Source organism: Varanus komodoensis, unplaced genomic scaffold, assembly GCF_004798865.1.
Source record: "Varanus komodoensis strain SLA01 unplaced genomic scaffold, ASM479886v1 scaffold79, whole genome shotgun sequence".
Classification (NCBI taxonomy): Eukaryota; Metazoa; Chordata; class Lepidosauria; order Squamata; family Varanidae; genus Varanus; species Varanus komodoensis.
In genome coordinates, this window is record NW_025336467.1 from 639,407 (window position 1) to 662,389 (window position 22,983).

General features: G+C 48.3%; 1 protein-coding gene across 3 annotated transcripts in view; it reads left to right on the plus strand.

Annotated features, from left to right (window-relative positions):
• Positions 1-2,881: 2,881 nt before the first annotated feature.
• Positions 2,882-22,983, plus strand: part of PTBP1 (polypyrimidine tract binding protein 1) — a 35,233-nt gene continuing 15,131 nt past the window's right edge. Inside the window, exons 1-6 of one of the 3 annotated variants that reach the window (XM_044453408.1) lie at positions 2,882-2,983; positions 8,239-8,269; positions 18,177-18,309; positions 20,250-20,422; positions 22,023-22,169; positions 22,589-22,759. In XM_044453408.1, coding sequence (XP_044309343.1) covers positions 2,976-2,983; positions 8,239-8,269; positions 18,177-18,309; positions 20,250-20,422; positions 22,023-22,169; positions 22,589-22,759 — 663 coding nt within the window. In that variant the 5' untranslated portion in view covers positions 2,882-2,975. The remainder of the gene's footprint in view (positions 2,984-8,238; positions 8,270-18,176; positions 18,310-20,249; positions 20,423-22,022; positions 22,170-22,588; positions 22,760-22,983) is intronic. The other 2 variants (XM_044453409.1, XM_044453411.1) reach the window with 2 other exon arrangements.

Consider the following 22,983-nt stretch of genomic DNA (forward strand, 5'->3'; position numbering starts at 1 on the left):
CCCCGGACCGGTAAGATCGACGAGAAGGCCACTTGGGCCTTTAGCTCCCTGAGTTTCTTCCCCAAGGCCTCGAAGTCCCTGGTGGTCCCAACCACACCCTGCCTGGCCACTTCGTTTGTGCCCACATGGATCACCTGGAGCGGCTGGTGACCCCGGAGCGAACAAGGCGCTCCACTCTGTCCTTCACGTGCCGGATGCGTGCGCCCGGCAGGCAGCAGACCTCCCTTGTCTCCAGGTCGGGGCGGCCTCAGTGCCCCTCAGCAGGGGGTCCTCAACAACAATCACCCCCCGCTGTGTCTTCCTGGTGGTGGTGGGCGGCCGTGCCCTGGCCCTCGCCTCTCCTGCAGCGGCCCCCTTGCTGCCTGACGTCCCAGGCTGGGGGTCCTGCTGGTCCCCCAGGCCTCCTCAGCCCCAGCCTCCCCAAGCGGAGAGAACCTGCTCCCAGCTCCAGATCAGCGCCAGGGAAGGAGGAGGCCGTGCTGGGCTCCCCTCCTGTGGGTGACGTGCCTCCGTGCCTCCCCGGCTGCTCCTCCCGTGCCCCCTCGACCCTCTGTCCTGAGGGGGCTGCTCTGGGGGAGCCTGGAGGGCTCTCCTGGCCTGGGACACCTCACCTCCTCCTCCAGGAGGGCCACCCGCGTGCACTGAGGGCGAGTGTCTCCCTGCCTCTCCTGGGGGAGAAGGGCGGACATGTCGCAGCTGCCGCAGCAGCAGCAACACCGCGACTCTCGCCCGGCCGTCTCCTGGCCTGCCATCGGTATCCCTTCCGAGACCTGACCTTGGTCCCCTGCCTTGTCTGTCCTGCAGCTCCTCTCACCCAACCAGTTCTCCCAGACAAAAACCGACTCGCACACACACACAAGGATAAAATAAACTTAAATTTAAATTGGAAGAAAAGCAAAGCAAAGCACAGCACAAAAACAAACAAAGAAACAAACAAACACACCTCTGTGTCCCAGGGAAGGGAGTGCCTGGACAGCCCGGGCTGCAGCAAAGGGCCGCAGACAAGGGACGACGCCAAGAGGCCCGAGCCAAAAGGGCGGGCAGTGGCCGAGCACGGCCCTATATGCCTCTCAGGCCACTGGCCCCGCCCCCTGCTCCCTCCTGGCCCCTCTGGCCCTGCCCCCTCCTCCCCACTGCCCCTGCCCTGCTCCCCTCCCAGCGCCCCCCTTGCCTGCGCCCGCCCCCTGGCCACCCAGCCCTCTCCCCCAGCCGGTGCCTCTGCCGCTCTGCCAAGAGGCCCGAGCCAAAAGAGCGGGCAGTGGCCAAGCGTGGCCTCCTCAGTCCCTCCGGCCCCGGCCCCGCCTGTCTGCTCATACCAAAAGGAACGCCTTCTTCCATATTTGCCCTCCCGCCCCCTGAGATGAGCAGTGGAGACCCTCCTCCGGGAGAGACATCAGGAGGCAAAGTACCCGGAGGAGGGCCTTCTCTGCGGTGGCGCCCCACCTGTAGAATGCGCTCCCCAGAGAGGCCCACCTGGTGCCATCGTTATTTGTTTTTCGGCGCCTGGCTAAGACCTTTTTATTGAAACAAAATTTTAACAATTTTTAATATCACCTATGGGTTTTTAATTTACAGCCAGGGTGAATCTGGATTTTAATTTGCACTATCTGTATTGTTTATTTATTGTATGTAAGCCGTCCCAAGGCTCTTGCGATGGAACGGGATACAAAAATTCTAAATAAATAAATAAATCCAACTTCTTAAAGTAACAGCAAATGCTAAACAGTAACCTGCTCAGAAAGAGGTGCAGGTTTGATTTTATAACACAAAGGCACATGTAAGGAACCTTTTTCTACCAGGATTTATTTGGATTTTCCCCACAATACTGGAACCATAGGATCATGCCACACCACCCATTCTCCAGTCTAAGTCACCCACTAGAGTGACCAATGTGGTTTCTGCCCTTTAATAGCATTCCAGTTGGGCAGGAGCTAGCATGGTGCCACCACCTCCAAGACCATGCTGAGAAATGGGGCATCTGAAACTTGCACAGCTAGGACACTGCAACTGGTATGTATGGACCCCACAAATCTCTGACAGATATAAACACATCATATTTGGAAACTTCCATCTGAACACAGGATATGGAAAAATATATTTTGCATGGAGTGCTTTATTTAGCTGCAAACTGCTTCAGGTATTAGTTTTAAAAGCAGAAGTTAATTCTGAAAAGAACAATACTCTGCCTGTGTGTGGATTTTTTAAAAACAAAATACCCCTTGGTGTTTACGGCTCAAGTTGTACATAGGGGGGACAGCAGAGGAAAGAATGCATGATTATTTCGTTATTTTTAAATATATATATTGTGTTTCTCCAACAGATCAAGCGTAGGAAGCGTTAAAATATGCAGGAAGGCTTTGTGAGGAATGCTGAGTCAGGTAACGCCCCTTCTATTTCTTTTTAATTGATTCCACAACCAATTTTCGCTTTGGGAATCCCTCAACGGCTTGCACTGGCTAAGACAAAGTGGTGCCATCTTTCAGAATGGCCGCAAGGGATTCAGCTCAGGCTTCAACACGAGGTGCCTTTGGGATCCCTTTGCCCATACCCAAAATGGCCTTCCGAGACAATGTTGGTAAATGGGGAGCCCGTATTCAAAACGGACGAGGCGCCACTAGCCACCTATTCTAAGATGGCCGCCGCCCGGCCTTCACTGCCCGCTCTCGGCATGGCCCCGCGCGTTTCGCGGTGCACAATCGAGCCGCGCGCCGGAGGTTGGGCCCGCCCCCGTCGTTTAGCCTCAGCCAGTGACAGCTCTCCCCTGAAAGCTCTTCGCCGATGCCGCGCGACTCAATGGCCCGCCTCGTCAAGCCGACAGCCCAGGCAGCCAATAGATTTCCAGCGCCGAGAGGGAGCAAAGGGCGGCCCCTGTCCTCGCCGCCATTTTGTGACTCTATATAACACGTAGCCGTTGGGTTCGCTCCTGCTACTCCAGCGCCTGCACTCCGCTTCCCTTCGGGCCGCCTTCGTGTGCCATGGACGGGTGAGCCGATGAGGCAGGGTGGCGGGCGGAGAGGCGGGGCGGGCTCGGTGGACGCGAAGTTATGCCGGCGGGTCCCTGAGCCAGCCGGACCGCCTCGCGTGGCGGGGGAAGCGAGGCCGCGCGTCGGCTTCCCGGCAGGGGCGGTCCTAAAAGCTCGTGAAGGTGGGGGGAGAAATGAGGTCGAAGCTGGGCTCCTTCCCTCCCGGGGCTGAAAAGCTCGGGCGCTCTCCTGTGCTTGGGGGAAGGGGGCGCGTCGCCCCCGCACCCCTTTCTCAAAGGCTCCAGTCAGCGCTGCCCCCATCCCGCCGCCTTTAAAAGTTTGGAAGCGCGCGCGCGCCCGCCCGCCCGAACGCCCCTCCCGGCGTTCCGAGCCGCGCGCGCCCGCTCGCGCCTCTCCCCGCTCGACTTTCGCCTGCGATCGCGCGCGCGCTCCCCTCCCCCCCCGTGGACATTCCATTCTCCCCCCTTCGTTTGCGGGGCGCGGCCCCACCGGCCAGGTGCGGCGTCCTGCGCGCGCACGTGCCTCTCGCTGCCCGCGAGGTTTTCAGCCAGCCTTTTCCAACCTGGCGCCCTGCCCTGGAGGCGGTGGGCCACTCTCAGCCGGGTTGGGGGTCTGCTCTGAAACTTTCCCCTGATCCCCCCCTCCGCCAGCGGGTGGTTCACTCTGGAGGGGGAGGGAGTGGAAACTTACTGCTCCATTACAACCTACCCCCCCTCCCGGTTTTGGGTAACTTTCTCCCGAGGGGTTTGGGCGCGCCCGAAGTTCTGCTTTCGGGCGGGGCTCCTGGCCACGCCCCCTCCTTCCCCATTTCTGCTCCTTGTTCCTCTTTTCTGGACGCCCTGGTCTTGCCCCAGGGGCCGTTCTTCCCCGAGGCCTCCTGCCTCGCCCGCCCCCCCCCCACCTCGCTTAGCGAGCCAAAAAAAGAAGGAAGTGGCTGGCTTGGTGGGGGAGGCAGGAAGTGACAAAAGGCCCACGAACACGTGCGAGAAAGGGCTCAGACACTTGTGCCAAGGGAAAGAGGGAGCAGCATGCTTCTGCATAGTTTCTGGCAGTTTTATAACAGGTACGAGGGTGACTTGTCGGTATAGACAAAAGGCTGCCAAGTGATTGTCACCCATCCCTTTGAAATCTTTTTGTTTGCTGCTGAGAAGAGGGTGTGTTATGGCCGCAAGCAGAAAGGGAAAATGTGCACAAACTGGGAGAAAGGTTAAAGTCTGATGAAGCTTTACTTCCTCCTCATTTAAATGTCCACTCATAATAGGGCAGGGGTCCCATTCGCCTGGTTCAAAGTAAACTTCCCCACTCACTCTTTCTCTATGTAGTATATGTGGTGGGGGGATGGGCAGGAAAGTTACTTCCTTCCATTACTATGGATTGAAGTGTCCCTTTGCTTCCTTCACAAATTCTTTCCCTAATCACTTATGTTGTCCTCCTCACATTTGGGGGCAAGGACCTTTTTAACTGTTTTCACTTGTTTCAGATTCCTGATTTCCCTGCTTTCCTGAAGACCATTTATTGGCTTTGTTCAATTAACAAATATTCCTCCTTTTCATTACTTGTGCAGTGGCCATATATTTCATATTTCTGCAGACAAAATGCAGCAGTAGTTGGCGATACCTGCTCTTTCAGACTCCATACTACTGACCGAAGTATTCCTGAATACTCAGTCATTTTACAAAATGTGTTGTAGGAACCATCTTCCAAATAACCTTGTAACACTTTGAGTGCTATACTTGGAGAAGACTTTCCTGTCAGGTCCATCCATGTAAGCACTTTTACCCCCCATGTAGCCCTTTTTATTGGAATCTGGCCTTCCTCTTGTAAAGGCCCTACTGCAGTGCCAAAGAGGAAGGTGGGGTTCTGTGGCAAAAGTGATTCTTGCTTAAAGAAATGGAAGCAGCCCTAACGACCACACCTCTGTGCTTGTTTGAAAATGTTCCAGGGTATGCCCCTTCCTTTACTTGTTTGCTTTGTTATAATAAAATGATTCAATGTGTTGTTGTGTTGTACCTTCTGCGTTATCGCCTGCTGCAGTTTTTTCTGGGTGGCAGGAAAGTTCTGCTTTTCTGGGCATTACAGCAATACTTTGCAGGTGGGGGGCTGCTGTTTTCTGCCATCACTGCTTCCGCTTGTACATTGGATGAAAGGGGAAGGCGAACACTTCCTCCTATGTTGTGCATGAGAACATAGGCTTGCCCTGCAAGATCACATAGGTGGGGCTTTGTTACCTGGGTGTGTAGGCTGGCTTATGTTAGAGGTGACTTTACTTTTCCATCCAGAGTCATCTATAGGTGACCTTGAACTTAACAATTAAGTGTTCCCCACATGGAAAGGCAGCCAATTTTAAATAACCAACTGAAGATTCCATCTGCAGCAGCCCACCACTTTCTTAGAGAAATTAGTGGCGATTTTAGACATAGAGCTACTTAAAATGCTAGAGATGCTAAGCAGAAGCTTGCTTATTGGAGAGAAAGATCAGACAGTAGCTATAATCTGAAGAAATTGCAGAGGTATTCTTGTACTATTCTCCCCCCCCCCCGGCCTCATGCAGAATAATAACTGGAAAGAGTTGTAGATGTGGTACAGTTGCTGTCCTTTGAGTTGAGAAGCAAGACCTAAATAAGTGATTACTGATGACAGATCTGCCTTTGTTTCTGGGTCACTCTTCTTTCCACATGTAAGTGATACTCTCTGCCTTGCTAAGGGGAAATGTGGAATCAAATCCTGTTGGAAATGTTACTCACTTTCTTGCTAGCTTGCATTTAATATTCTTGCCTGTTAAGGTGCTGAACCACGGCTTTGGATGTATTCGGAGCTCCTGAGCCTGGCACAGTTTTCATTTGCATAACTTGTGCCCCAAAGTGTGTCATCCTACAGGAGAAAAAGTCTATTAATTGAACTTGCTTATGTGCCTTGGAGAGCAGATAAAAACTTTGTTAAAACTGGGTCTTCACTGAGCGGATGGCAGAAAGGTCACAAACTGAAAACACTGTCTAAATGGCTAACTTTGATTTCTTAGCAGTAGCTGTTAGGCTTTTTGAAACCTAACCCATTTCCTTAAAATAGGTCACTAAACAAATTGTCCCAAATAAAGTTTGTTTCTTTACATTTTGCTTGTAGGAGCCCTCCTGCTCTGTAACAGGAAATGGGAATGCTTGTACGCGGAGACGGCTTTTGAGCAGGCCTCTGAAGGTTGTTTTCCTTGTGAGCTTCCTCTTGCTGATTAACTGGAGCAAAACAGCATTCCAGTTCTGAATTGAAGGAGAGTGCTTTCACTCTGTAATTTGGACACTAAACCAGGGGTCCTCAAACTTTTTCGATAGGGGGCCAGTTGAAAGGCCATGGCTACATGGGCGGGCCGGTGAGGTGGGGGTACCTGTGAGTGCAGGCTGGTGCTGTCAGGTGCACACGAAGCGGCATCGGGCAAGTGCAGCGGTGGCTTGCTCACTCACAGACCATCTCTGATTGAGCAAGCCACCACCTTCCTCCCCCCCACCACATGTGCATGGGGGAGGCAGGCAGTGGGCCGTAGTTTGAGGACCCATGCTGTAAATCATTCCTTCTGTAATTTGGACACTGTACACCATTCTTTAGTTGGGCTTAGGTGCTAAGACACAGATGGGTCTAATTAATTCGCTTGAGTTTGCATTCAAGATCTCGACAAAACCCATCTGTTTCTTCTGGCAATTCTGAACACAAGTGGGGATTTAAAAAAAAATCCTGTGTTTCTTAGTAGAGCTTTTTTTTTTTAGTAATGGTTTGTAACAATGAATCTTCCGTTGCAGCCATTCTTGAATCAAATGGAGTGGCAGCTGTGAACAGCTGGGGTTGTGATGACATGGCAGAGGTTGACGTAAGAAAGAAACATTCAGGCAGCTGGGAATAAATGTAGGGTCTGCTTGGTTTCTTTAATGTTAACACATTGGAACTAATTGACCCAAATGAGCAAGGGAAGTAGTAAATTAATGCTTACCTTAACCTCTTGATGAATGACGTTTGACTCATCTGTGAAGGATTAGCATCAGAAATGGAAATGTCCTTTGCAAAGCAGTCGGTAAGCTGAGTTTTGTGTACTCGGGAGGATTGTCCATTTTGAGGCCTGTTTTGTCATAACCTTCATAACGGATTGGAGGAAGCGAGTCAAGCTGATTAAGCCTAAGGAAGAGTATTGAGGGGAAGATGGTGCTGGTTGGCTTTTGGTGTAGTTGTTGAGGTGGCATTAATGGCAAAGGGGGCTGTGCCCTCTGGCAGCACTGGGAACTTGAGAAAGGAAGGTAGAATTAGAGCACCAGTGGACTAGGGGCTTGCGGAGTGCAAGCTCCACTGTTGGGGCTGGAAAGGCACTTGGACTGGAAGCATACTTTCCTGGAAGCATGAGGTGGAAGGTGATAGGCCCAGACCTGTTAATTGTACTTTCCAGCCAGATTCTCTGAGTTTGCTTGCTTGCAGTAGAGGACCATATTTTAAAGATGCCTTTGAAATACTGCACTTCTCTACTCAGTAGAGCAGGATGGAGTTAGGAGTCCAGCTTGAAACAGGTCTGGTTATGCTTTGTTCACCATGATCAGTTTCAGCGGGGCGTTGACTGGGAATTCTGGGTGCTGCAGTCCAAACTTTTGGAGAGCCCCAGGTTGTGGAAGGTTTGAAAGGTCTTTTATCATACCACATGTATTAATTGGCATGCCTTACCTAGTGCCAGGATGTTTGTTACCAGCAACGGTGGCTCTGGAATTACTGCTAGCAATAAGAAGCCTGTCATTGTCATCATTTAATTTCCTTCTGTTGATGATTCCTCCTCCCCTACCCCATATGTACCTGAAACTCCATAATACTCTGTGCATCTGATGAAGTGAGCTGTAGCCCATGAAAAAGTTATTTCAGAGTAATTCATTAGTCGTTGGTGCTGCGGGACTCTGTTTTCACAGCGATTAAGTTTCTCTTGCAGTGATTAACTTAATGAGGGGATAAATGTCACGATGTAGCTTTTATGGACTCAAGTTGCATGAAGCACATCTGTCCTTTGACTTGGAAGTGCTCCAAAGTCAGTTGTCATTCTTGGGAACATCAGACCCTTGCCTCATCATAGACGTCCTGTGTTTGAAAAAAATGTAGTTTCCTAAATATCTGAACACTTGGCTGTTTGTTCCCTGTATCCTTTTAAAGCATACAAATCTATCTTGCTAAAAAGTGTGTATTTTCTGTCAATAGTGCTGGATAAATGTGCAAACTAATTTTGTAACCCTTTCCTTTACAGCATTGTCCAAGATATAACAGTTGGTACAAAGGTAGGTACTTATCTTTCTTGGTTAAGATAATTGCTAATTGGTTTCAGCAAATGTCTTGTACTGTAAGCCATTACATTCCCAAATACATGCTGCTTTAAAGCACTGGCTCTTTGTGATTCCATTATGTGGTATAAGCTTATACAGTAGTTGTCACACCACAGTTGTGCTTGAACAATGGCCTTTTGGCTTTCAAGCTGGCTTCTAGGAAATTGAGTTCCTTCGAGGCTCCTTGGGCAAGATTTGTAAAGGCAGAAAAACAATGTACTCACTCTCAAGCTTCCCTTGAAACATGCAGTTCCAAGGACATATCTTCATTCTAGAGCTGACATCGGTGAGATTTGACAAAGAATATGCATGGACAGGGTCTGCAGCCTAAGAGTGCTCTCGACCCAGAGCTGTCTCTGGAAGCCCAGGTGACGGCAGTGGCGAGGAGCGCCTTCCTCCAGCTTCAGCTGGTCCAACAATTGTGTCCTTACCTGGATGAGCACTGTCTAGCAACAGTGACACATGCCCTGGATTCTTGTAATGTGCTCTACATGGGGCTGCCCTTGAAAACTGTCTGGGTACTTCAATTGGTACAAAATAGAGCTGCCAGGTTACTGAAGGGGACCAGTCATTATTCTCGTATAACACCAGTCCTCTACCAGCTACACTGGCTCCAAATTAAAGTCTGGACCCAATTCAAGGTGCTGGTATTAACCTATAAAACCCTAAACAGCTTGGGACCATGATACCTGAAGGAACGTCTCCTTCCATGTATTCCCTCACGTCCCTTAAGACTTGCAGGAGAGGCCCTGCCCCTGGAACCCTCCTTGAAGGATGTAAAGAGGATATCTACCCTGAGTAGGGCCTTTTCTGTGGTGGTGCCCAGACTGTGGAATGCACTACCCAGAGAGGTTTGCCTGGCGCTGAACTTATATTCTTTTTTGACACCAGGTGAAAACCGTTTTATTTAACCATCATTTTCAGAATTAGGGATTTTAGATGCTTAATTAAAATAAAATGCAACTGTTAACTTGTTTATTTATTATGAATGTGATTCATTCATTTTTGCTTATTCTTGATTTAACTTGATGGTATTATTACTGATTGTATTTATTATCTTTTCATATTATGGACGGTATTTTTATTGTTGATATGTTTTGAAAGCCATCTTTAGATGTTTAGTGAAGGACAGGATAGAAATGTCTTATTAAATGTCTTACATTAAAATGTCATAGAAACTTCTATAGTGTTCCACAATTGTATGATAACAAGGCACCTTGATGCTTGGAGAGTTGGTTTACAGGTTAAAATGGTCAGTCACCCTATTTGTGGCATTTTTATACTGCTTCTATTTAGTCAATGACCCTTAGGGTGGTTTACAACATATTAAAAATTTAAAGCATAGCATACACAGCCAAAATTTATAGATTTAATCCCAAAATAAAACCAAGAATAATATCACATTAATGGAAATGAAACAGTATAAAACCAAGAATATACTCTTCATAGAAAAATTATAATATTAATTAAATTAGGAACAGATTAAATAACCACAGAGTCCTATAAAATGAAAGAGGGTACAGTAACACGGCACGTGACCCTGGCTCTGCTCTTAAATAAAACCTTTCCTCAACACACTTACCTACAGAAAGGCTAGTAAGATAAAAACATGCTGGGGAAATATAAAGGGAATTGATGGTTTAACTGAGAAGGTATAGTTAAGGACAGAATTTTGTAACTTAGAGGAATTTAAAGGCTAATAAGCTGCATCCCACTCCAAATTCAGCTGGGAGAGATGGTTACCTATAGCTTAATGTGTTGGTAACTTTACAAGTTCTCCCTTTAATTGTGAATTTTAAGAGAATTTTAAGGCTCCCTAGTCTATTGAAGGTCCCCCTAGCAAGGCCCCTTAGTCCATGGAAGTTAGTTCTAATTCCATCTGAAGGCAAGGGAGTTGTACAGCCCAGAGGCCCACAGGATGGGCCCAGGTTTGACAAAGGAGAAAAAGCGGTGTTGGCTTTGGGTAGATGGATCAAGGAGAGGGCCTGGAAAAAATCCAAGGTACCCAAGTTCCCAGGTGTGCAAATATTTGTGGATGGTGCCTCCATTTTCTCTACTCTGGCCCAGCACTAAGAAAATGAGGTGGCTGTTAAAATATTTGCCTGTGCCTAAGCTAGGAATTAGGTTTTACTTGTCCTTGCTGTTTATAATCAGGGTAGAATATAAAATATTCCCAAATATTCTAATTCCAAATGTACTTTTCAAACACTGATTGAAAAAAAACCCTAACCTGTCCTGTTTGTGCCTAAACTTGTTCCACTGGTAATATGACACTAAAATGCCTGAATACTGCTACAGAAAGGGTGCAGACTCTGTAATATACTTCAGTTGTACTCAACAAGCTTGGGAAGCCCTGTTAGAGAGCAGTTTGGTTTGCCTGGCTGGATAGACCTGGTTTTGTAGGGAGGCCAGGATCTTTGCCATGGGAACAGCAATTACGGCTTTGGGCCACGGGCCAGGAATGCGAGAGAAGGAATTCCAACCCTCAGCTTGCATCTTCAGTTCAAAGGCTGTAACAAGCTGGCTCTTGGTGGGCCTGCTGCAGCAGGCTTTGCTGCATCTGTGAACCACATGTGCCGACACAAAGGGATGTCGACTAGCATTTCCGCAGTCTGAAAATATGAAAAACACGTAGGGTATGCTGCTAACATTGCCCTACATGTGAGGAGACTTCTGTTCTCTGCAAAACTTCCCACTTCTTGGGTTTTTTGAATGCATCTGCAGCAGTCACACAGTGGAATCCTTGTTAAGAGTGGATGGTTGTCTAAAGAGAAACTTTCCTGATTTGCTTTTGCAAAAACATGAGAGCTGCATCTATCCTTGCAGCGTTGATGAGGCATAGGACAAAGCTGAACTTTGTTGTGTTGCAGCTACGGTGTTTTCAGATGTCAGCCTGGTATCCTGGCTTCATCCTTTGCAACACCCTTGTCGGATTTTCCTCTGTCAGGCGCATCTTCTTGCAGTATCCACAGTGTGGTTTTGCATGGCATGGTTTTCTGGGTGCTGCTGTTGATCTGCACGGTTTACCCATATGTGAGAGCTCCTTGAGTGGATAGCCTCTTTATAAGACCACATTGGCAGTTTCTCCCCATGGCCATGCCTGCCTGAGCACTGCTTGAAGGTCAGTTTCCCATGGGCCCCACCTTCCTATGTTCCTTCTCCTGCACTCACTGTCCAGAACCAAGGCTGTAGCATTCAGCCCCCTCCAGGGAGCCTGGCCAGCATCAGGTGCCTCTGGACAGTTCCCAAGGTCAACCTGTTGCAGGCCATCCAGGGTTTTGAGTGCAGTGTTTGTTTGTTTGTTTGTTCGTTCGTAGACCAGTAGCCAAGGTCTATGGAGGCTTGAGGCACGTTATCTTCCCTGGATCTCCCCCCCCCCATGTCCTGTGCAATACAGCATTAGCTGTGCCCCCTTTTTGGCCACCACCACTGCCCTGTGTTTGCAGTGATACTTAGACTGCGTTGAGCAACTCACCTGCTGTGATAAATTGCAGTATGCTTACCTTCCTAGAGCAGGCTAGTTTCAAATGTCACTGGTTCGTACAGCACAGTATCTTAATCTCTAAAAGATAGTCTTGTGCAAAGCAGAACAGTTCTTCAGATTATCCGTTACTACAGCTGTGCTCTGAAATTGAAATTATTCTGAAAGTTCTGAGAACTTTCTTCATCATCGTTCCATTTTAAAGCAAATTGCAAGTTTATAGCCCTTATAAAGTTTAAACTTCTACAGTATAAAGGTTGCTGAGTAGATAAAACAATCCATTCAGAGGCAAAGTTCGGATGATGGAGGCCAGGTTCCTTTTCTTTGTCACAGTGTAATTCAAATGTTTCCACAGGCCCAAGTTTTAGTTTTTCCTTTTCCAGTTGCAGGTGGGGTTTGAATTTGAATGAATCTGCACCCCATGAATTGTGGGCCATTCCAGATTTTGCACACTTGCTGCCTTGTTCTCATGCCAGTCTCCAAGTGCCTGGTCATCAATGGTCATTCACTTTCAAGTGGACACTTGAACCCATGCTGAGCACTTGCTAATGGCAGTTGGAGCAGCGTTGGTTTTTCATGTGTAACAAAAACTGGGCTTGAGATGCTGTGCTGTCCTCACCAGAACAGTAAAGCTGTTAGATTTTGTTTGGGTGGGAATCATGTGGTACCTTTATAATTGTAAATGCCGATGGTAATTAGCCTGGGTATGGAGTTACCCTATCAAACAAGAATGACTGCTTAACTGGGTTACTCTGAAGTCAGGAATTCTGAGCTATTTAACTGTAGCCACACGCCCCATAACCACTCAGCAGGGGAGTCAGTTTATGGCTTCTCTCCATAGGAATCTGGGGCTTATAAGAGTAAGACTTTGTGTTACTATGCCTCTCCAAGCACAAACAATACTTCATGAAAGGGATAGAAGCTGACCAGCTGTGTCCTGAGAAACACAGACTTTGTACCTTTTCAGATGGCCGATGTGGTTTTCCTACTCTATCATGTACAGCCTTATTTATGGGAATTAGTGTGCTGTACTTCTCCACACAAGTGAAGGGGAATAGGTATCCCATGGAAGTTAAGGTGTTGTACAGAGACTCTCAGAAAGGCACTTGGTGAAGTTCTTTCTGTCTGGGAGGGGCAAAGGAGCTATGCTTTGCTCCAGAAGCACCCAAGAGTTCAAACACTATGCTGAACTTGTGTGATAACGGGAAGCTTAAGTCCATTTGCTTGAATATCTCCACTGACAAACTGGAGCTGTGGTGCAGTCACAGGAGTGGTCCATATGGGAAATGAGAGCAGAGGTGCAGCTGTGAATTGTAGTTTCCTGAACATCTGGGAATCACAAGCCTCTAGGTCACTGTAGGTCAGTTTGCCTGCATGTTTCGAAACTCCATCTGTGTCCTGACTTCATTGCTAGGGCTCTAGCAAACCATAGTGATGTCCAGTTTGAGTGGCCACGTTGCACGCGTCCGGAGGAAATGCCAAAACTATTAGCTATCAGCAGCGTCTCCCAAGAAGGGCGCTGTCGACAGCATTATGGACAAACGGCCAGAATTGGTGTGCCTTTGAAGAGAGTGTGGGCAGGGCTGCCTTAACAAGAAGAAAGAAAATTGTTTGTTTGCCTCCAGATTGAAATGAGGCGCCTTTACCACCTCCTTGCTGTTTGCTCTGGGCAAACAAAATTAAATCAAATGTCTTCAGTGAGTCAGTTCCCTGAAGCCTACTTAGCCTACTTAACTTGTTTGAGGCATTAATTTTGAGAGCTGGGGGAGTGGATGGCTGTTCATACGACATTAACTATTGGGATTGTCCACTGGGTTCTAGATCCTCAGAGGTAGCATTTCAGCGAACAAAATATTTTTATATTAAATGGGGAAGGTGACACTAATCGCTTGATGGATCTGAAAGGTGAGGCTCCAAGTTTAAGTTACAAATGCCAGTTTGTATGGCCACTTGGAAGCTCGGGGTAGAATGGTGTAGCGGAAGGGGAGGTGCTTTTTATTTTCAACAGCCTCATCCAGAGCTAGAAACCCCTTAAGCTCCTGTGGGTCCTGTCACCAAGTCTTTGGGGATCCATTTTCCACCCGCACAGGCTGTATTCCTGTGGCTGCACTGCTGAAACTGGCCAGAGCAGCACAACCAAACACCAGCTGTTTGTTGCTGAACTTGCGTAGGGCTAGTTTTCAGGCTAAATTTTGGCTTTTTATGCATCCATAGCAATTGGCTTGGCTTTGGCTTGGCTAGTGCTGTGAATTTTGGTGGGACCTACCTGTGGCCCAAGCGGAGTGTTGGCCACTGAGTGGCCTCACAGCTTTCTTTGAATGCCCTAGACCTTAAGAGTTCAATACAGGAGCTGTCTTGAGAAGCTGTGTGTCTTCCCAGAGGAACTAATTTCCAGTATTTGCTGGTGGGCGGTGAATTAATTTAATGTCAGGTAGCAATCCAGAAGTTATTTCATTTCAGCATTTCATAACATTTCAGCATTATAAACAAGGCAACGGCTTTTAATCTTTCTGTCGTTGCCTTAGCTGGAATGCCTTCTTTTGACCTAGGCAAGAATGTATTTGTAGCACATTCTGGAAGCTAAGTTAAACCTGCCTGGCTATGGTGTTCAATGAAATTAGAGAAATTTTAGACATAAATTTAGAAATGTCACCAAGAATAGTGTTATTGTTGTTGATTGAAAAATAAGACATAAGTGAAGCGAAGAAAGAATTGATTCTAAATTTGATAATGGCAGCCAGGTTAGTTCTGGTTAAATATTGGAAACAGAATTGGGTTATTCAAAGGAAGGAATGGTACAATGAAATATGGAATATGGTTGTTAATCATAAATTGACTACAGAAATGAAAACCAAAAAGGGATAGTGAAAGTAAATATGAAATATTGGAAGATTTTGTAAAAGTAGTACTGATGGAAGGGAAAGGCTGTAAGCCTAAACAGGACTATATATATGAATTTTTGGAGGGGATGGGGTATAATTAAAGTACATTATATACTGTTAATTGTTACTTCCATTTCATTTCACATATTGTATCAATTGGTCTCCTGGGGAGTGGGTGCACAGTGTTCATTGTTAAGTGAGATGCTAATATTATTGATATATCTTAAAGAATTTGTTCTTGTATTTCAATTGTATTTATGTTTTGTTTAAATAAAAGGTGGGGGGGGGGAATTAAACCTGCCTTTGAATGCTAGAGACATTGTCATTCTGAGCTTCTTGCTGTCTCCAACTGATACATTTGGGTAGTATCCAGGATGGGAAGAAAGCTTAGAAGTCTCAAAATGGGGCTTGTTTGGAAAGGGGGTTGGGGAGGATATATGAAATTACCTTCTCCAAATCTATGCCTGCAGACTGGTGCCCAGGGCAGCCTTTATGCCAGCCCTTCCGTGTGCCCACACCCATTGGGAGATCAGTGCACAGCTCTCCAGGCTACTTTTGCATACAGCCCACCCAGAAAAAAACAGTTGCTTAGTTGACCGAAGCATCCTGCCAGAAATTGTTTTCCAGAAAATGGAGCAGTATAGATACACGGGAGCTGCAGGTGGGAAGGATTTGAGGAAAATATCCGGGCCAGTTTTCTGTAAGCAGTTAAAATGCCCATTAGTGGTCTTATTCAAGCTTTTTTAGCATATCAGATCTGAATATCTCCCATCATCTGGACTGTTGCCCCAGTCTTGTATATGATTGGAATGGCCCTGCAGCCTGCATTCAAGACCACCAACCAAGTGTGTGTGAATTGCACAAGACCCAGATACACTTCTGCATGTGGTCCTTTTTAAAGAGAGATCTGCTCCTGGTTTGTGCTGGTGCTTAGTTTCCTTGCTTGCTGTGCATTAAAACGTGAGTGGGACAGCCAACACTCAAACTCAGTGTTACATTTGAGCCAATAAAATGTGCTTCCAGCTGGGCAGAGCTGCAACCTGCAGTGTAAGTTGTGTCAAGGCTTAGTTGCCACCCTTGATAAAAGCGCCTGAAACTGGCTATGTGTGTTCTGCATTTTTTGTAACAGAATGTTTGCTGTCCCCTGTGTCCAGTCCATGGTTAGAGTGCATTCAGGACTGTGCCACAAAGGAGACAAGCTAATCCATGTCTAGACAGAAAAGAATCACAGCTCCAGGTATGCCTCAGCTGGTAAGTGCAGCTGGAGGTAGGCTGACATGATGCTGTCTAAACTTGCGTGGGGTTACACCATCAAGGAGGCAAGGGCTTCTGGTTTTATATTGGGGTAAACGACCTATTCCCCCCACTATTCCCGACAGCCACGATTTCCATCTCTGTCCATGGGCCATGTGGGTTGCCACTGGCAGAAGTTGTAGTCCCAGATATTTAGAGGGCATGAGGTTCCCTGCTCCTGGTTTGCACTAACAAAAGTTCTGAATGGGTGGTTTTCTCAGGCTTGCTTTCGAGCCTGCCTGGTCTTTCTGGGGCTTGGGCTGTAGGGCCACAATAGGCCTGCGAGGTTGTCCGTGGTCACCTGTTACAGACCGTGTTTACAAAACTGAATCAGTAAGCCAGTGCTCTTGCGACTCTCAGTTCGGCATCCTGCTTGCAACTGCACACATCTCTTGCTGTAATGCCAGCCCAGTGCTGCAGAGTAGCAGTGATACTTTTAAGATTCGACAGTGCCTGATAGCAGTCCCACAGGGTTCTTCTTTTGGCCATGCTGAAGGCACCGTTGACTGGTAACTCAGGAGAGTCAAGTGGGGGCTATGTGTACGTTCAGCTTGTTTAAGTTTATGCAGTGGCTTTCTCTCTCCAGCTTGTGCTTAACCTTATGTACAGACATGTTCTGAATCCTGAACTGTAATGAAAATTCACCCTCACTGAAATTCAGGTAATGACATAGTTAGCATACTCCCGAAGAAGGCAGCAGCTGCATTTTTATTGCTTTAGGTGTGCAAAACAGCATCTCTTTTTGAAAGGGCAGGAAAGATGCTTGTCCATCCTGGCTAATATTTTTTTTTTTTTCAGAACTGAATATCTCTTTGATTTTTGAATGTCACAACCTTTCCCCGTTCTGTTGTTCTGCAGCAGTGTTTTATTACCAGACTCCAAAAGCAAACTAAAGAACCAGATAGATTAAGTTTTTTGAGTGGAAAATGGGGCTGTTAGGCCAATCCCACCTGCAGTCCAGTTGTCATAGCGACTTGGGTAGGCTTGGGCAACCTGGCAAGTGCGTTGTTAATAGGCCTTCCAAAAGTCACACTGACTGTATTGCAGTAGTCATCTCAGTATGTTACCTTTATAGCTGTGAATGCAGTACTTTCCCCTGGCTTTGCACTTTGGTAATAAAGTGTTTGTTGAGCAGGCTCAGAAATATTTGGTCTGTTTCATACGCACATGAACATTTTATCTCTGACCTCCAGGTCTCACAGCAGGCAGGTAAGACCTGGCACTTAGTTATGGAGCAGCTTGATCCGTAGGCAAGTCGCTGTGCCTGAAGAAATGATGGGTTAACATCAGTAGTATTTTACTTTGTTCGAAAACCTGGTGGCTTCACATGGGATTGGGCTGCTGTTTTCCTTAAACCTGCCCGCTTGCTTCCAAGGCAAACTGTGTGGGTCCCTAATCTGCCTTGTATTGAGGAAGGGGAGGGGGGCTGGCTGCCTTGGAGCATGGTTAACACTGGATCTTGGGCCTGAGGTGGTGCTAGCTTAAAAGCTAACACTTCAAATGCAAGGGCACATTTGTGGCAAAGTTGAATGCCTCCTTAGGATCGCTTTACATTTGCTCAGAAGTCAGTCTGGTTCAGCAGCCTCAGTGCATTTGCCTGTGGTACTTCAGCCAATCCAGTCTTGTTGGTGTTCCTGCAATGCATCTTGGTAGCACTCATGCCTCTGTGTTCTCAGGTGGATATTTAGTTGTCGTACAAGTAACATTGCAAAGCCAGAAAGCAATCCGTTGTAGGGTTGGAGAGCCTTAGAAAGAAACTAGCAAGAAGAATGCCAGAGGTGAACAAAATGTAAGGGCTCTAAACAAAACAGCTTTAGCTTTCAGGTGCTGTGCTTAGCAGCGGCATTAAAGTCAGGCTGGTCGGCTTTCACTGGCATCTTTACTTTGTCTTGTTTGTGTTCAAGGCAGTTTCTAGCATCGCAGTCCCTGTTTTGGAAAATAAACTCTGCCTTTGGTCTTTGGAACGGTTGGAGTGGTTGTGCTCCCTTGCTTGTTTTGTTGTTATCCCAATGCTTTTGCTGATTTTTCATGTGGGTGAATGAATGGGTGGTTGGAAAATTAAGCCTCCCCCTTGCTTTCCCCAGCCTTCTGCTCAGTTTCTCTGCCACTTCAATTCTGGTTCGTTCTCTTATTTCCACAGTACCTAAGTAGAAATTAGCAAAGTGCTGTCGACTTACCTTTTTTCCCTTTCTTGTTTCTCTTCCAGCGGGGATCTGACGAACTTTTCTCTACTTGTGTCACTAACGGACCCTTTATCATGAGCAGCAACTCTGCTTCTGCAGGTAACATTGCCCGCCCAGAGAATTCAGCACTTCCTTGGGGCCAGTGGCCTAGTGGAGGTCAGCCATCTTGCCTTATTTAGATCCCCTCCCTCGGTGCTTATCCCAGGCTGCTCTGCAAGATTTGGCCACAGCAGCCTTCCCCAGCGGAGCTGCCACTGTTGACGCTGTCCTTTATTTGTTGGTGGATTTCAGCAGGCAGCCCTTCTCAGACATAATACCCTGGCCTTTTCTGTCTAGAGGCCCATGCAAGGTCCTATGCTAGTGGCATCCTGCACAGCTTTAAAGTATCAGGAAAGGGCCAACCCTAGTAGAAGGGGTTGTTGTTGGCATAAATCCCAGCACCCCAGTCCCAGGAAATTGCTCGGATGGTGTGCATGCTAGATTTGTGACTTCTGGGAACGGAAAGGTGCCTCTTTGTTTGGGGTGGGTGAGCTGGCTGTGGCTGCTGGCCTTCTTTTCTTGCTCCCTCTCACTGTTGGTACCCGCAATCATAATTGACTTAAAGCCCCCTCTTAAGTGTAATGGCTGCAGTATTTGAATGTCTGCTGAAAGACCTGTTGGATTGGCATTTGCCACTTGGATGGTAAACAACAGGAGAGTCATTAAAAAAAAATCCATTATCTTGTCTCCATTGTCTTAGCCTTTGGGCCAGGGTGGCCCTGTGAATCTGAACGCTTAGTTGTTTGTGGTAAGCTGTTAGTTAATGTAGTGTGGCAGAATGTCGCCCAGAAGCCCTGCGTGGCACTCCCAGGGCTCTTCTGAGAAGCCTGTGAAAGGTCACACATGGGTGGACCAAACGGTGCCTTAAAATGCCATCTTCCTGGTTTCATGCCATTGTAGCAGTGTGTTGTGCAGCTCCCGGGGTTCATTCCTGGCACTGGCCTGGGCTGGCATAGTAAAAGCTCCATCCTATTTAGAAGAACCACACACAGGGGCTTTGCAGCAGAGGGAAAGGCAGTGCTCCATAAGAATGTGGTTTCAGGCCGGCTCCCTGTTGTTGTGGCCTGCCAGCCAACCCCAAAAAAACTGCTTCTCCACAAACCCGAACATGGTAGCTGTCAACTTGGGGAAGAACTTTTAACCAAATTGCAGGCGTCTAAAAATCTTTGGACAGGAATATTGCTGAGATACAGCATGTGCTGCCAACCCCCTTCTCAGCTGCATTTGGAAGGAAAAGAAGTAGTCCTGTTCGGTAGTGGAAGGGTTAAAGAAGTTAATGTAGAACCACTGTGAAGCTGCTGAAACTTACTTTGGACTGCTCATGAGAAGACCAGCATGCTGGGGAAAGTCAAAGGCAGTGGGGGAAAGGGAGATGAAATCAGAGCTGGGTTGACTCCAGAAAGGAAGCCACAACCTTGAACTTGGATGAGCTGAGCGGGGCTGTCATGCAGAAGCATTTTGGAGGGCATTCTTTCATAAGTCAGAGCTGGCTCGACGGCGCATAACAAAAAACCATCTGGCAGCATGTTCTCAGGCTGCCTGTAGCCTTCTTAAAGTATCCCTTACATGTACCAGTTGTTTTGCTTTGGCCAGCCACAAGTTGCCGTGGCTAGAGCTGGGCCCCTGAAGAAAGTGGATCTCTGGCGGCAGGGGCAAGACACCTGGACTTCCTTTGTGGGAGCTTTGTGCATATTCGATACCTCTGCCGCTTGTACAAGTATTCCACCCATTCCAGTTGCCACCTGTAGCGCTCCATAACAAATGCAACATACAATACCTACCACCCCTTCGTGAATCACTCTTGCGTGTGCTGAACTCGGCATGTGCGAGCTGTTGACCCTATTAAGGTGCTAGCAGAGGTGGTGTGATCTCTCGTACCAACAGGTCTAAGTGGTGGTTGATGGAGGGATAGAACTGGATCACGAAACAGTCCGAATGGAAATGGCCGTTTATATGCTTGCAGCAGAAGCTGTGAAGTGGGTACGCAGCTCACGTTCTGTGTTGGCTGGCTAAACCGGGCCAGAAATACAAACCATTCCTTCCTCATCTTATTCCAGCCAATGGGAATGACAGCAAGAAATTCAAGGGTGACAGTAGAAGTGCAGGAGTTCCATCCCGAGTAATCCACATCCGCAAACTGCCAAGTGATGTTACAGAAGCTGAAGTTATATCCTTGGGGCTACCATTTGGCAAGGTCACAAACTTACTCATGTTAAAAGGAAAGAATCAGGTATGTGAGCCTTTAACGTAACAACTGTTGCTCTGTCATCATCCAGATTTCCCTGAACTGGTTTCCTCCAGATGTGTTGGATGGCCGCTCCTGATCTCTTGGGGGTGACAAACATCATGAGGCAACATATCTAGCAAGATGCCGGGCTGGGGAAAGATGTTGGCATTGTATAGCTTCTGTAAAGCTTTAACTTCAGCCTTCAACTCAAACAGCATGTATCTGTTTGTGTGGGCTTCACCCACACAAGGCAGCCTACATAAGAACAAAACATAATGCCACTTAAAAACAAGGTTGCAGCAGCTTGTAAAGGACTTGTCCAACCATTCCAAGAAATGCTGTCTTCTCCCATGCACAAGCTCAATAATGGAATTATAGCCATCATACAGCCCCCGCCCCCTTCCATGCTTGAAAAGCCTCCCTGGAGTCATAGTTGCCAGCAGGAGAAGCCTTGAGCCTTAATACGATATTACTGGTGCTTCGGCAGCAGCGCTCAGCGTGTTGATTAACCCTGAGAACTATCCAGGATGGGGTAGTGGACAATGGGGCATCAAAGGGGGGGAGGCACATTTCTTTTAATGGCTGTAGAAGAAGAGGGCAGGTCAAATGAGGAAGTGCTGCAGCATGTGTGGGTCTGAAGGCAGTCGCTGAGAACGCCAAGGGCACAGAGGAAATTAAGGTCAGAGCTGAAAAATGACACCAGGGTTGGCCCTCATGTGCAGAAGCCGCACTCGCATATCCTGCTGTTTCTGAGTCAGGCAGTCTAGAGCAATGGTACCTGCAGCACATGAGTCTGGCTTCATTCCAGATTCTGAAGTGGCTGGGCGTTGTTTTAGCATACATACAGTTCCAGGTTCAAGGCAGGGAGGGTTGGGAAAAGGCCCCAGCAGGACACCCCAAGACGACGCTCCGACTGGCATTCTTCTAGCCGGTGCCTCAGTTGGGATGTGTGCTTTGCTCCGTGCAGACGTCCCCCAGCTGGGGAGCGCCCAGGAGGAGACAAGCCAGCTTCGTGGCTGAGGCGCTGTGGCTCCATGGGCGAGAGGCGCGAACCGGCTCGGGCACAATTGAGGATGCAGCCACGTGGTTTCTCTTGGGTGGTGAAGGTGGAGGAGGAGTACAGCAGCTGAGCCGGTCCCGCGTCCCTCTGGGCTGTTCCCATGGCCAAGTTGGCCTGTCTGCTGTGGCTGGCACTGGACCAATGGCCTGCCTGCAAAAAAGAGTTCGGCATATTTTAGGGAGCCTGGTGGAATTCATGGAGAGAAGTTGAGCTTGAACGTAAGAAAATTAGGCCGGTGACTTACCGAGCCTGCAATTGGGTTGAAGTGGCTTTATGTTCATGTCAGCAGCTTCCCATTTGCAGTATTTAAATTCTGAAGTCAGAGGGCAGTCATGGCATGTAATGCCTGCGTTCTTCCCTGCCAAGTGCCTTAACCTGTTTCTTCAGGCAGGCCAAGGTACGGTCACAGTTCTCACTGGGGATGCAAGGGGCCATGTGTGCAGACGGCTTGCTCATAGGTTCAGCAGCGACATTCAGGGTAGGCACACTTGCGCTCGTGCATAGAAGTACACAGGCGTTTCTCTTTTTGCAACATCCTTTCAGGCTTTCATCGAAATGAACACGGAGGAAGCCGCTAACACCATGGTGAGCTACTACACCACAATCACTCCTGTTCTCCGGAGCCAGCCCATCTACATCCAGTTCTCCAACCATAAAGAGCTGAAGACAGACAACTCTCCAAACCAGGCCGTGAGTCCAGCTTTGCCGCATCCCCGGGCACTCTGCTCTCACCCCTGTCCCGTGGCTTGGTTTTGCGCAGGAAGGAACTCGACAGCGTCAGCTTTGGGCCTGGTGGTGGGTCTGGGGGAGACCGTGCCAAACTCTGACACCAAAGCCCTGAACCCTGCTTCGCACCCTGCCACTCGCTGCAAAGCATTCAGACCTCGCATTGCCCCGGCAACAGTCCTGGAACTTAGGCTGTGGTCATTCCCCTTCAGCAAGTGGAAAGCCTGGGGTGGAGAGTAGCTTGCATGAGTACTGCCGGGTCTGTTTGCCACAGGCACAGCTGGCTCTCAGTATTGCAACGGGGTTGGTGCAGAAGGACAGTAGGGTAGTGTGCTTGCCCACCCGCCTGCTGCCTGATGCACGGAAACGTTTTGGCTCCGCAGCGCGCCCAGGCAGCCCTGCAAGCAGTGAACTCAGTCCAGTCTGGGAACCTGGCGCTCTCTGCCTCCGCCGCCGCAGTGGATGCCAGCATAGCCATGGCCGGTCAGAGCCCAGTCCTGAGGATCATTGTGGAGAACCTCTTCTATCCTGTGACCCTTGACGTCCTGCATCAGGTGAGGGCGGCCTTCCGCACGGTCCAGCACCCGCCCCGTGGCAGCGCTGGCCACAGCAGGCAGCACGTCCCTGAGGAAGGCTGCTGTGTCCGGACAGCACCCTCTGAGCCTCAGGCCATCTTCCCCTTCCTCTTCCAGGCGGGTGACACGCCCTCTTCTTTTCGCTGCAGCTGTCTGCAGCATTGCAATTCCTGTCTCAGAGGCATCTGTTGGGTTTCACAGCT